At 46.8% G+C, this 13,666-nt stretch overlaps 1 protein-coding gene across 1 annotated transcript; it reads left to right on the top strand.

Annotated features, from left to right (window-relative positions):
- Positions 1-7,497: 7,497 nt before the first annotated feature.
- LOC130043410 (interferon lambda-2-like) lies at positions 7,498-8,643 on the top strand. The gene is made up of 6 exons (XM_056135675.1): positions 7,498-7,507; positions 7,586-7,761; positions 7,875-7,952; positions 8,149-8,292; positions 8,377-8,460; positions 8,545-8,643. Exons 1-6 carry the CDS (start codon positions 7,498-7,500, stop codon positions 8,641-8,643), a joined length of 591 nt encoding a protein of 196 aa, XP_055991650.1.
- The last annotated feature ends 5,023 nt before the right edge of the window (positions 8,644-13,666 follow it).

Raw genomic sequence — 13,666 nt, 5'->3', positions numbered from 1 at the left:
TGACCATCTTGTAGGTGGACGTCCACGCGATCTTTTGATGTCCCATGGAATCCAGTCAGTAATGGCTCTAGTCCAGCGGTTGTCTGTAAACCTCATTACGTGTCCAGCCCATCTGATTTTTGATGCCTTGGCAAATGAGACAGCGTCCCTGATTCTTGAGCGTTGACAGAGATCAGAACTCCGGGTTCTATCTCTCATTTGAGTGAAGCATGATATTCCAAGCATAGCTCTTTTGATTTCTCTTTGAGAGACCCGAATAGCATTCTCATCCTGTTTTTATAGAGCCCAGGTCTCTGAGGCATATGTTAATGCAGGAAGAACAGTGGAATTGAAGAGGTGTGCTCGTAGCTGGAGGTTCTTTGTCCTCTTAGTTATGTCTTCAACGCTCTTGAAGGCATTCCAAGCCACTCTTTTCCTCCTGCGTAACTCAGGTGCCAGGTCATTCATCATGTTGATTTCTCGACCTAGGTATATATAACTGTTGCATTTGGAGATGGTGGTTCCATTGAGAGCGAATGGAGCATCAGGAACGAGGCTGTTTCTCATAAACATTGTCTTCGTAAGATTCAGCTGTAGTCCGACCTTTCCACACTCATGGTCGAAGTCGGTCAGCATTTGTGTCGCTTGGCTGATGTTTGGTGTTATTAGAATGATGTCATCAGCAAAGCAGAGGTGGTGTAGTTGCCGACCATCTATCTTCACTCCCATTTCTTCCCATTCCAGCCGTCTCATGATGTTCTCGAGGGTGGCACTGAAGAGTTTTGGTGAAATGGTATCACCCTGCCGAACCCCTCTCTTGACATCAATGATTACTTCTTTGTAGAATGGTGAGATCCTGGTAGTGAATCCGTAATAGAGCTCACGAAGGATCCTGATGTATTGAGTTTGTATGCCCTGATTGGCTAGGGCTTCTATGACCACTTCTGTCTCAACAGAATCAAAGGCCTTCTTTAAATCAATGAACGTTAGACAGAGCAGCATCTTGAACTCCTGAGAAACCTCAATGAGCTTAGTAATCATGTGGATATGGTCGATGGTACTGAATCCTTTTCGGAACCCAGCTTGTTCACATGGTTATCCTCCATCTAGTGTTCTACCAATCCTATTCTGGATGACTCGAGTGAACAGTTTGTAGATGACAGACAATAGGCGGATTGGGCGATAGTTGCCAATGTCATGGATGTCTCCCTTCTTGTATAGTAGTACAGTCTTGCTGGTTTTCCATTGGTGGAACAGGGTGACAGACTTTCTGAGTTCATCATGTCAACCAAGACCTTCCATGGTAACTCACAGTTCCAAAAGACTGAATCTAAACGTTGGACATGGGAGTCTCCCGGTGGATGGTTCCACAATGAAATAGACCACATCATATTCAATCGGCGGTTTTGCCTAACCGATGTTGCTTTTTTCCCAAAATTCCAAACGGGATCGGACCACCATTCCTTCATGCAAAATTCTACCTCACAGAACGGGGAGAAAAGAATACAAAGTTTAAGAAGAGAACTCCCAGAAGACCACCAACTGGGAGCTCTTTGGCTCTGTTGCGGCAACATGGAAAGATGCCATCATTGACAACATTGATGAGGAATACGATCGAATGATTCAGCACCTCCATGATTGTGCGAGGAATGCCAAGAGAGAGATAACCACAAAAAACTGCCTTTCTTCAAACACTCTTGAACTTATTTGCCAACGTGGCATGGCACATGCCTCAGGCAACCGCAAGCAAACGTCCGAGCTGGCAAAACAATGCAGAGAAGCCATCAAGGAAGACCTCAAAGGAAGGAGAACAGCGGTGCTGGTAGATGCGGCAGAAGCCGGGAAAAGCATTCATAATGCCCGCCTGTCCTTCACCAACTACAAGACCAAGATGACTGCCCTCCGACATCCTGATGGATCTATCACATCTTCCAGAAGGGCAATGGAGAAGATTATTCATGACTTCTACTCAGATCTCTTTAATAGCCACGTCCACTTGCCCGCATACCACATTCCGCACGATGGATATATCGTTCCCAATGTTCTCCCTTCCAAAATTCAACACGCCATCTCGTTGGTAAAGAAACAAAGACCACCTGGCCCAGACAAAATCAGACATGAACACCTGAAGAACTTACCATCAGTACTCAATACACTGGCTCGGCTCTTCATATGCTACCTGTCTGAATGCAAGGTTCCATCCCAATGTGAACAACCTTATGAAAATAAAATTTAAAAATTTAAAAAATAAATTAAAATACAGAAATGCACTTTTAAAAGACATTTTCTAGCCTCTCTCCTCCCTCGTCACTGGTGAATGTGTTTTTCAGATGAAAGGAACATTCATAGTGAAAGTGCTATCAACACTGAAAGCTGGAGAACCAAAGTTTGACAATGTTATAATAAATCTCTGGACTTGGAAAGCAATTAATGGTGGCTTGAGAGAAGGAAACAGGGGAAGGAATGTTCATTGGAACAAAAGGAAATCACACATCACTTTTGAAGAATGCACACTTATAAAATGTTAGAATGCAGGGTGACTTCAGTGAGAAAGGAATTGACAAAGTAAGGGTTTAAACCCCACTAACTGGGGGAAAGTCATTTTATTTTATCTACTTACTTTTTGGTTTAGGGGACATCTAGATTATGCTCAAGACTTACTCCTGGCTCTGTGTTCAGTGCTCACTCCTGAGGGGCTCAGGAGACCATATATATTTGATTGTGGGTCACACCCAACAGTGCTCAGGGCTTCCTCCTGGCTCTGCACTCAGAAATCACTCCTGGTGGGCTTGGGGGACCATATGCGGTTTCAAGGATAGAAACCAGGTTGGACACATGCAAGGCAAACACCCTACCAGCAGTACTATTGCTCCAGTCTGGAAATTTTTATAGACTATCTACATTCCCCTTCTCTTGTTTTTTATTTTTTTCTTTTGAGGTAGCAGTTTCTCCCCTTTTGGAGCAAGCTATGTTTGTTGGACTTGTTAATGTCTTACTTTTACCTTTCCAGAGCATTTCCCCACTTTTTTTTTTTTTGGCCACACCTGGTTGTGCTCAGGACTTACTCCCAGCTCTACGTTCAAGGATCATTCCTGGCAGGCTCAGGAGAACCTAGGGAGTACCAGAGATCAAACCCAAACTGGCAGCATGCAAAGCAAATGGCATACCCACTCTGCTGTCTCTCTAGCCTCTTCCCAACTTCCTTACAACGTTATGCTATATTATTTATGATCCCACTAGGAAACAGGTGGCTGATCATTTCAGGGTCATTTGAGATTGGTTTAATATCAGGAGTGTTTACGAAGAAAGTGGAAAGGACAGAAAGAAGGACCCTGTTTGGGTCCCAAACAGGAAAGAATCTATTCATCTTGGGTCTGAGGGAAGCAGGAAGAGGAGATTTCAGATGCTGTAAGGAGAAAGCCCTCTCCACTGACAGGAGCAACCCACAAATCTTTATGGGCCTGCAGGGTGGAGACTGGGGGAGAAAAATCTCTGACCTTGCTCTCCTTCAAGACTCCCAGGCCCTATGACTAGGATCCCAATTGTTGTACCCAATAGAGGTCAAAGTTCAGCCCCAAGCCCCTGGGCCCCAAGCCTGGTGGAGAAGCAGGAAGAGAAGAGGACTAACAACAGCATTAATGAGCCAATTCCCTGCTGGCAGGCATTGGCGTCAATGCCAGTGTTTGGTACAACTTTTCAGAGCTGGGAGAGTGAACTGTTCTTTCCGTTCTTCACATCATGTTTCATAGATTTGAAGTTTTATGGGATTTAGGTGTTTTTTATTTTGTTTCTTTTTTTGCTTTCATGTTTTGGGACCACACCCTTATATGTTCAGGCCTTGCTCCTGGCTCTGTACTCAGGGATCTCTCCTAGCAGTGTTCAGGAGGGGAGCATATGAAGTGCTGGGTAGCAAACCAGAGTTGGCCACATGCAAGGTAAATGCCTAACCTTTGTACTATCTCTGTGGCCCCTAAAAAGATGACTTTTTACATCATCAAGACAATTAGAGTGGCATCTTGAACTCCCGAGAAACCTCAATGAGGTTGGTTATCGTGTGGAAATGGTCGATCGAGCCGAATCCTTTGAGGAACCCGGCTTGCTCGCATGGTTGTCCTTCATCTAGTGTTCTGCCAATCCTATTCAGGATTACTCAAATGAACAGCTTGTAGATGACAGACAATAGGCAGATCGGGCAATAGTTGCCAATGTTGTGGATGTCTCCCTTCTTATACAGTAGTACAGTCCTGTTAGTTTTCCACTGGGACAGAACCTTGCATTCAGACAGGTAGCGTGTAAAAAGCAAAACCAGTGTATTGATGAGTACTGATGGCAGGTTCTTCAGGTGTTCAGGTCTGACCTTCTCTGGGCCAGGTGCTGTTCTGTTGAGATGGAAGCAGTCATTGAAGCCTTAGCCAATCAGGGCATTCAAACTCAATACATCAGTATCCTCCGTGAGCTCTATTACGGATTCACTACCAGGATCTCACCATTCTACAAAGAAGTAAACATTGATGTCAAGAGAGGGGTTCAGCAGGGTGATACAATTTCACCGAAACTCTTCAGTGCCACCCTCGAGAACATCATGCGGCGACTGGAATGGGAAGGAATGGGAATGAAGATAGATGGTCGGCAACTACACCACCTCTGCTTTGCTGATGACATCATTCTAATAACACGAAACATTAGCCAGGCAGCACAAATGCTGGCCAACTTTGACCGTGCATGTGGAAAGGTTGGACTCCAGCTGAATCTCACAAAGACAATGTTTATGAGAAACAGTCTCGTTCCTGACGTTCCATTCACTCTCAATGGAATGACCATCTCTGAATGCAACAGTTATGTGTACCAAGGTCAAGAAGTCAACATGACGAATGACCTGACACCTGAGTTGTGCAGGAGGAAGAGAGTGGTTTGGAACGCCTTCAAGAGCGTCAAAGAAATAGCTAAGAGGATGAAGGACCTCCGGTTCTGGCACGTCTCTTCGATTCCACTGTTCTTCCTGCATTAACATACACCGCAGAGAACTGAGCCCTACGAAAACAGGATGAGAACACTATTCGGGTCTCCCAAAGAGGAATCGAAAGAGCTATGCTTGGAGTATCACGCTTGACTCAAATGAGAGAAAGAATCTGGAGTTCCAACCTCCGTCGACAGTCAAGAATCGTTTGCCAAGGCATCGAAAATCAGATGGGTTGGACACATAATGAGATTTGGAGACGACTGCTGGACTAGAGCTGTTACCAACTGGATTCCACAGGACATCAAAAGACCGTGTGGCCGCCCACCAACGAAATAGTCAGACTTCTTTGTCAAGACCCTGAACGATCGGTTTGAGGCTCTTCGTGTTCCTAGAACAAGCAGACGCCATTGGGCTACACTAGCATGCAACAGGGATGAATGGAGACGTTACTGGCGCCCTCTTGAGCATATCAATGAGTAACGAGATGTCAAGTGATCAAGTGATCAAGATAATTTATGAGAAAGGGAAAAAATAGATTAGTAGGACTTCTACCAAATTTTAAAAACTAAGTTTGGGTCTGGTAAGTGCGTTTTGTGACTGAGATCTTCAGGATTTCATGGAGTCAGGATGGGCTACCTACCCCAGTCTCTCTGTACTTCTGGAAGCCTCAGTAGTCATGCCCATGAACCATCTCTGGCACCAAGTAAGCTCATTAACTGGCCATGACCAGAGACTCATAAATAAATCTCAAAAGAGATCAACAAGTTGCAGAGACATTTCTGCATCCTGCAACAGGCTGAGTCATCGAGGGCAACCAAAGTCACCATCCAAAATTTAACTCCAGCTGTATCACCACATTAAAATTTTGGACACTCTGGAGCCAAACTATACGTCTCGAACTCTACCATCACTGAAAAACCAGGAATAGCACACCACATTGGATGGGATGTAAAGTAGTCGTCGATTGCCTCGAGCAGGCCCCAGTAACGTCTCCTTCATCCTAGCCCTGAGATTATATTCAAGGCTCTTTAGGAGAATGAGACCCATCATTGTTACTGGTATTTGGCATATTGGGTACACCACGGGGAGTTTGCCAGACTCTGCCGTGATGTAAAGTAGAAGGCAACCAATCTCAATTAACAAAATATAAACATACAAGGCTTAACTAGTAACAACATGTTAGGTAAAGGTAAAGGTAAAGGCCCTCCCGTTGATCGTCGATTTGCTCGAGCGGGCCCAGTAACGTCTCCATTGGAGACTTTGTTGTTACTGTGTCTGGCATATCGAATACTCTCGGTAGCTTGCCAGGCTCTCCGAGAGGGGTGGAGGAATCGAACTCAGGTCGGCCATGTTGGCCGCTTGTAAGGCGAACGCCCTACCACTGTGCTATTGCTCCATGTTAATACTCTCTTAAACAAGGGCTCAAAGATTCCTTCGTGAGATACAACAATCTTTACAAACTTTCTTCAAAGGAAATTTTTTTGATCATTTTTCTTGAATTATTTAGAACAAGAAATATAAAATAAGTTATTCAGGGTCTGTTATAGAAGCAAGTTCAAGGGGAGGTTGAGAAAATTGAAAATAATGGTGCTGGGAAGGTACAATGGTGATGGGATTGGTGTTGGAATATTGAATGTAACAAATCATCATGAACCGCTTTATAAAAATAAAATAAACATGTTTTTAAAAAACTGAGTCTAGGCCTCAATTTAATCCCCGCCACCGCATATGGTTTCTGAAGCACCACCATGAGTAATCCCTTGACAAAGAGTGAGAAGTAAGTACTGAGAACAGCTAGTTGGAGCCCCAACAAAATAAAACTCATCTTTTTAGGGATCCACTTTATCTTCTGTTGATTTGGATGGAAGGACACACTTGTGGTACTCAGGGCTCACTCCCGGTTCTGTGCTCAGAGATCACTAATCATGAAACTCAAGGGGCCATTTGAGGCACTGGGCACCAACCCCAGATCACCCAGGTGGGCGGCACTGCAGGGAGCTCCTACCCACTGTACATGGCCTGGCCCAAGGACCCCGGTCTGACGCGGGTTCCCTCATGCTTCTCCCAGAATCCCTGCAGAAAGGTCACACCCATAGTGACACCTTTTCTTGCTGTCCCATGTAGGGGCATAAGGACAGTAAATGTCTCTCCAGAGCGGGTATGCGTGCAGCACCCAAAGGACCTGGACTCTGACCCCCAGTCCTGAGGCCCCCGCAGTCTCCTTTCACTGCAGCTGAGTTTCTTTCACTTTCCATGCAGCTGCTCCTGCCTGGCCCCGCCCCGGTACTCCCCAACTAGGCGGTCCTGCACGAACTCACCTGCACAGGGCGCTTTTCGCTTTTCCTTCATCACTGGGATTGTCCCCACAACCCAGGTTAAAACATGGGGAGCAGTAAGCTCAGGCCAGAAGTTCTCAGCCGAGGCTCAGGTGCAGAGAGCAGGGAGCTCTGCAGAGCCCCACAGCAGAGAAGGGACAGACAGAAGCCAAGAGAGCCCAGAGCCCAGCCAGCCCCGATCACAGACTCAGGAGCCTACTGATGCAGAAAGTGGCATCCAGGATGAAGCCAGGTGAGGCCCCCATCCTGAGGGACCCTCCCTCTGCACCCCCAAAACCCACTGACCTGTCCCCTCTCTCCTCATACACAGACGTGAGCACCTTGGTGATGCTGATGCTGGGGACTGTGCTGCTGACAGGAACTGGGGCACTAGCTGCCCCCCAACCCCACAAGACACTCATGGACCCCAAGGGCTGCCATCTGGCCCAATTCCAGTCTCTGTCCCCAGAGGAGCTGCAGGCCTTCAGGAGGGCCAAGGATGCCTTGGTGAGTGTCACCGTCCCAGACCCCTCAGGGCCCAGGAAGCACCCCCGCCCATGGGCACCCCTCTCCCCAAGGCATGTCCGTGCACCCTGCGGGGCTGACCCAGCTCTCTCTAGGAGGACACAATCCTGCATAAGGCCTGGAACTGCAACACCCGCCTGTTCCCCAGAAACCGCGACCTGAGGCAGCTGCAGGTGAGCTGGGGGTCCGCAGCCCCTTCCTGCCCTCTCCTGCCCCAGGGGTCCCCTCACCTCTCAGGGCCTGTCCTACCTGGTCACACTGGTCCCCTGAGCTCTTCCATTCCTTGCTGTCTCCTGTGGTCCCTTGCTGTTCCCTTGCCCTGTGCCTGTCCCTGCCCTCCACTCAGGCATGTCTCTGCTGTCCCCTCAGGTGTGGGAGCGCCCCGTGGCCCTGGAGGCCGAGCTGGCCCTGACCCTACAAGTCCTGGAGGCCATGACTGAGCCCTCCCTGGAGTCTGTCCTGGACCGGCCTCTCCACACACTGCGCCACATCCACTCCAAGGTCCAGGCCTGTGTGAGTACGGGGCACCCTGGGGTCTCCCTCCCTGCCCCCTGCCCGTGTGTGGGCCCCTGCTCACATTCTCTGCTCGGCCCCCAGGTACCACCTCAACCCACAGGGAGCGCCCAGCCCCGGGGTCGCCTCCAGCGCTGGCTACAGAGACTCCAGGAGGCTCCTCACAAGGTGAGTGAGTGGGAGGGAGCCTGGGCTGGGGCCACTGCTGAGACCCCAGACAGACACCTCTGACCCTGCCTCTGCCTCCCCCAGGAGTCCCAGAGCTGCCTGGAAGCTTCTGTTACCCTCAACCTCATTCGCCTCCTCATGTCGGACCTGCGATGTGTGGCCCAAGGAGCACTGTGTGTCTGAGCCTCTGCACCCCCTCTCCAACGACTCCCAGATTGCCTTCAGCCGCCCTATTTATTTCTGAGTCATTATTTATCTAATATTTATTGTTATTATTTATTATTATTGTCAGTATTTATTTATTTTTGGAGCATGTCCACCAAACCCAGAACTCTTTATTATTAATCTGTTACCGAACTCTTACTTTGAAATGTGAGTGATTTTGTCAAAATGTTATTTTTCTACTTTTATAAAAAGACAAAAATAAACAGTTTGTAAAGCATGTTCCTGGATGTATGTGGATTCCTTTCTTTCTTTTTGGTGTTTGAGCTGTGGGTGATCAAGGCTTCTCCTGATCCCTAACTCAGGGTCACTACAGTTGCGGCTAGGCGACCTTAGGGGTGCTGGGATGGCATTCGGGTCGGCCACCTGTTGCGCTTCACCCCTGCATCTCCAGCCACTGACTCATTTACTCCCGCCATGACCCTCAGTGTGCTGTGGACAGGGAGGGAGACCCAGGGTCTGGTCCCCTTTCTAACACCACACAGAAAAGACTAATCAAAATGGATAAAGGATTCAATATAAGACTTGAATTCATGAGGGACACTGAAAACAGAGACGGATCTCTCCAGGACAATGAGTTAGAAGCATTTTGAATGACTCAAGGCCCAGGTCAGCAAAACAAAAACAAAGATAAGTAAACAGGACTCCACTGACTTAAAGACATTATGCATCTCTACAGAAACAAGGACGAAAAGACAAGTCACCCCACAAGTATTGATAATCCATAACAAATCACTGTGACCAACTTTGAAACCACATCTTTAAATAAAGTGGGAAGAAAAAAAAAAACACTCCAGAGACTGGGAGAAAATGTTTGCCCACGGTCCATCTGATAAAGGATTAATATCTAACATACATAAAGCACTGACAGACTGTTAGGAGGCAAAATCATTCAACGTCTTTCAAAAACAGGAAGAAGAAATGAAAAGAAACTTTCACACGAAGAAATACAAATGGCCAAAAGGATCAGGAGTAACCCGTGGGCATTGCAAGTGTGACCCAAAGCCAGAAAACAAAAATAAATCAATAGTAAAAGAAAGACATCTGAATTTATTTCCTTTTTTTCTTACTATTCTGTTCTGTTTTTTTAACATGGAGTAAGCGCACCCACAGTGGACCAAAATCCAAAAGGAAAAAAAAAAAAAGAAATGTTTGAATGTTTTATAGAGACTGCATTGAATCTGCTTAATGCTTTGGGGAGTATTGCCATTTTGACTATATTAAATCTCCTGATAGGGGCAGGAAGTATGTTTCCATTTCCACATGTCTTCCCTGTTTCTTTTATTTGTGCTTTATAGTTTTCATGGCACAGGTCTAGCACCTCTTCTGCTAAGCTGATTTTGAGGTAGTTGAGGTTTCCTTTAATTTTGGGTCAAAAACAGCCCCAGATTTACTCACACCTTCCTCCTGGCTGTGAGTCAGGGATCATTCCTTTTGGTGCTCACAGGACCACATGGGGTGCTTGGGCTGGAACACCTATGAACTTGTGCAAGGCAGGCAGTCTGATCTCTAAAGCACAAGGTACTTAATTTTCCGAGGCTCTGTTGTGAATAGGATCATTTTTGGTTTCTTTTTGTTTGTCTCTCTCCTATTTCATTCATCACATAGAGAACAGCCATGGACTTTTGTGTGTTAATTTTGTAGCCTGTCACTTGACTGTACAAGTGTATTGTTTCTAGGAGCTTTTTGGGAGTCTTTAGGGCTGATCTACGAGTAGTGTCCTGTCACCCACACCTAGAGAGAGCCTGACTTCCTTTCCTACTTGGACACCATGAACTTCTCTTTCTTGCCGCACTGCCATGGCAAGGATTTCCAACACTCCACTGGTGGGAGTCGAATAGGGTGAGAGTGGTGGGGAAGGGCAGCCCCTCTGTGCCTGATCTCATGGGAAAGGCTTTCACTGTTTACTAATGAGTCGAGTAGTAGCTGTGGACTTGTGGCAAACGGCTTCAACTTGGTTGAGGAAAGTTCCTTCATGGCTGGAGAGCTAGTACAGTGGACAGGCTGTTTGCCTTGCATGTGGCTGACCTGGGTTATCCATAATCTACTATGGTCCCCTTGGGACTGCAAGGAATTTGACTGTTGACACAGAACCAGGTGTAATCTCAGAGCATAGCTGGGTGTGACCCAAAAACCAAAGAGGGGGAGGAAGAATGAGAGAAAGAGAGAAGTTCCTCCATTCTCATTTTATTGAAAGATTTTATCATGAATGGTGCTGGGTATTGTCAAATGCTTCTCTTTATCTACTCCTATGGTCAGTATTTTGATTTTCCTTGTATTGATTTGGTGCATTAATGATTGATTTGCATTTATTAAACCATCCGTGCATGCTGGGATGAAGCCTGAGCTATGATGATTAGACTCAATTTGCTTATTTTGGTTGAGACTATTCTCATCAAGATATCTTTTCTTTTTTCATTTTACTACCCAATATTCCAGAGCATTCTCCCTACACAATCCAGAACAATCTCCCAATGTTAATCCATTAACGTAAGTTATATCTACTAGTAATCAAGAGGGACATTCATTTTTCTTTCTCCACAGAATTTTCTTGGGTTTTGGGCAAGGGAGTAGGGGGCAGACACGATGGTGCTCAAGGCAAACACCTGATTCTGTTCTAAGGGATCACCCTTAAGGGCTCTGGGGACCATATAAGGTGCTGGGGATAGAAACCTGGTCAACCCCACGCAAAGGTAAAGCACTTCCCTCTGTATCAAGGGCATCTTAAGGGTCCCAACATCAGTGCTTAAGAGTCTGGGGCAATTCACAGTGAGACTTGGTCTATCAAGCCCGCTGTCCTGTTTGAGGTCCTGAGGGTGTGGGGCTGTGTTGGATATTAATCCTAAGTGTTTTAGGCATCCCAAGGGACCCAGCCCCAGCAGCTGACCTCCACTACCCAACCACTGCCATGCTCCTGTCTGCTTTCGGACCACACAGCTGCAACACTTCCTACCCATTTTCCACAATTACTACACCATATCTGATGGGGTTCAGACAGTAGGCAACAAATCATTGACAAAAATATATAAAAATATGCCTCTCAGAGAGCCCGGCAAGATACCGAGAATATCCCGCCCACATGGGCAGAGCCCAGCAAGCTCCCTGTGGCATATGCGATATGCCAAATAAGTAACGACAACAGGTCTCATTCCCCTGCCCCTGAAAGAGCCTCCAGTCTGGGAAAAGACAAGTAAGAAGAGGCTGCTAAAATCTCAGGGCTGGGAAGAATAGAGACGTTACTGGCTCCCGCTCGAGTAATTCGGTGGTCAACGGGATGACAGTGATGACAGAGATACAGTGACAGTTTTAGGCATCATCAGTGAATTGCCCCTTTTCCTCCTCCCAGAGAAGCTTACAGTGCTCATGTGAGCATCCCTAATCCCCTGAGTTTATCTTTAACCTTTCCTTTGTGTTTTACACCTCAATGTCACAGCTCCCCAAAAGAATCTTGGTTACTTATAAGCCAAAAATTTCTGGAAATTCTGGATTTTGTACTTGGAGTTAATTACTACTTTTCTATTTCCCCTATAGCCCTTTCATCCCTTTCATATTTTACTATGGAGCACTGCTATTTACTTAAACACAGAAAGACCTTAATGCTATGCTCCTAATATTGGCAGTTGATTGACTCTGAAATATATCTACTCCTGGGCTCTGTCATTACTTGACTCAGGTTCTGGTTGCTGTAGTTCCTAAAACCCCAAAAGGGAGGTCCAGCCGTGGGACTGAGATGGACCCGGAAGAGTGGTGAAGCTACCCCGGCATTGAAATGGAACAGTCTAGAAAGCATAAATGCATGGTCTTGATCCAAGCTCTTGTGGCTTTAGAAATAGGAACCCTAAGAGAAGGACAAGCTGAACTGACCTGAGGACTTATCTGGGATTTATGTTAAAAGTCATGCTTGCTATCAGAGCCCAGATAACTAAGTTTGGGGATCTTTAACTCGTATTGTTTATCCAGATGACTGCAAGTGTTGGAAAGAAGTAGAATTAAATGTTTGACTAATTGTTTGACTCTATTGTTTGATATATAGGACTAGAGGGAAAGAGAAAAGCAATATAGATATCTTGGGAGACAGAGCATCTCCTTGAGCTAATGTCCCCCAGAGAATTGCCTCTGCTGGAATGTTTTACCTCTGTAAATCACGGAACCTGCAGTCTTATACCTCGGACCATTCAGATATTCTATAAGGATGCTAACAGCTTTTATAGAACAGGTTAAACGAGTCATTTTCACCATCAGGCTGTGGTCCCTGTCTCTCTGTCTCTCTGCTGGGGAGGCCCGGGGAGGATGGGAAGTGACTCTCGGCCCCCAAATGCACACGTGTCTAAGCACCCCACAGGCTTAGTGAACTCACAGGGCTGGCTAGGTTATGAGTGCTGGGGATTCTTCTGTCACCCCAGTGGTGCTTGAGGTCTCAGGCCACAACTGCTGATGTCAGGGGTGGAGGAGACCATATGGTGCTGGTGATGGAGCCAGGGCTGGGTGCCTGCTAGGCATGTGCCTTGACCTCTACCCTATCATTTATTCATGAAGGGCCAGATTTCTTTGGGGGGGCGTGTAGTTGTTTGTTTGTTTGTTTGTTTTTCCTAGACATACTTAGTGTGCTGAGGGCTTCCTCTTGCCTCTGTATCTGGCGGGACTTCGGGGACCTTTGTGACTGTGGTGACTGACTTAGGCCAGCTGTGGAAGAGTAAACGTCCTTCCTCCCACCCATCCAACCTCATCCCTCCACATTTGCTCCAATTGCCTCATTTATCAGCGTAGACATGTGTGCGTTGTTTTATTTTTTTCTGAACAGGAGCGGGGTATTTTTGCTGCCCGACTGGTATGGGAATTGCCTATAGAACCTGGACCCCCGAAACCCAGTCCTGAGGCCCCCAGTCTCCTCTCACTGCAGCCGAGTTCCTTTCACTTTCCCTGCAGCTGCTCCTGCCTGGCCCCACCAGGACTCCCCAGCTGGGCAGTCCTGCAGGAATTCACC

This window comes from Sorex fumeus, unplaced genomic scaffold (genome assembly GCF_029834395.1).
Source record: "Sorex fumeus unplaced genomic scaffold, SorFum_2.1 ptg000122l, whole genome shotgun sequence".
NCBI lineage: Eukaryota > Metazoa > Chordata > Mammalia > Eulipotyphla > Soricidae > Sorex > Sorex fumeus.
The sequence above is the reverse complement of the archived record's forward strand: the minus strand, read 5'-3'. Positions and strand labels throughout refer to the sequence as shown.

Coding starts and splice junctions, on each gene's coding strand:
- LOC130043410 (XM_056135675.1), top strand. Junction 7,953..8,148: donor GCGACCTGAGGCAGCTGCAG/GTGAGCTGGGGG, acceptor CTGTCCCCTCAG/GTGTGGGAGCGCCCCGTGGC. Junction 8,461..8,544: donor TCCAGGAGGCTCCTCACAAG/GTGAGTGAGTGG, acceptor TGCCTCCCCCAG/GAGTCCCAGAGCTGCCTGGA.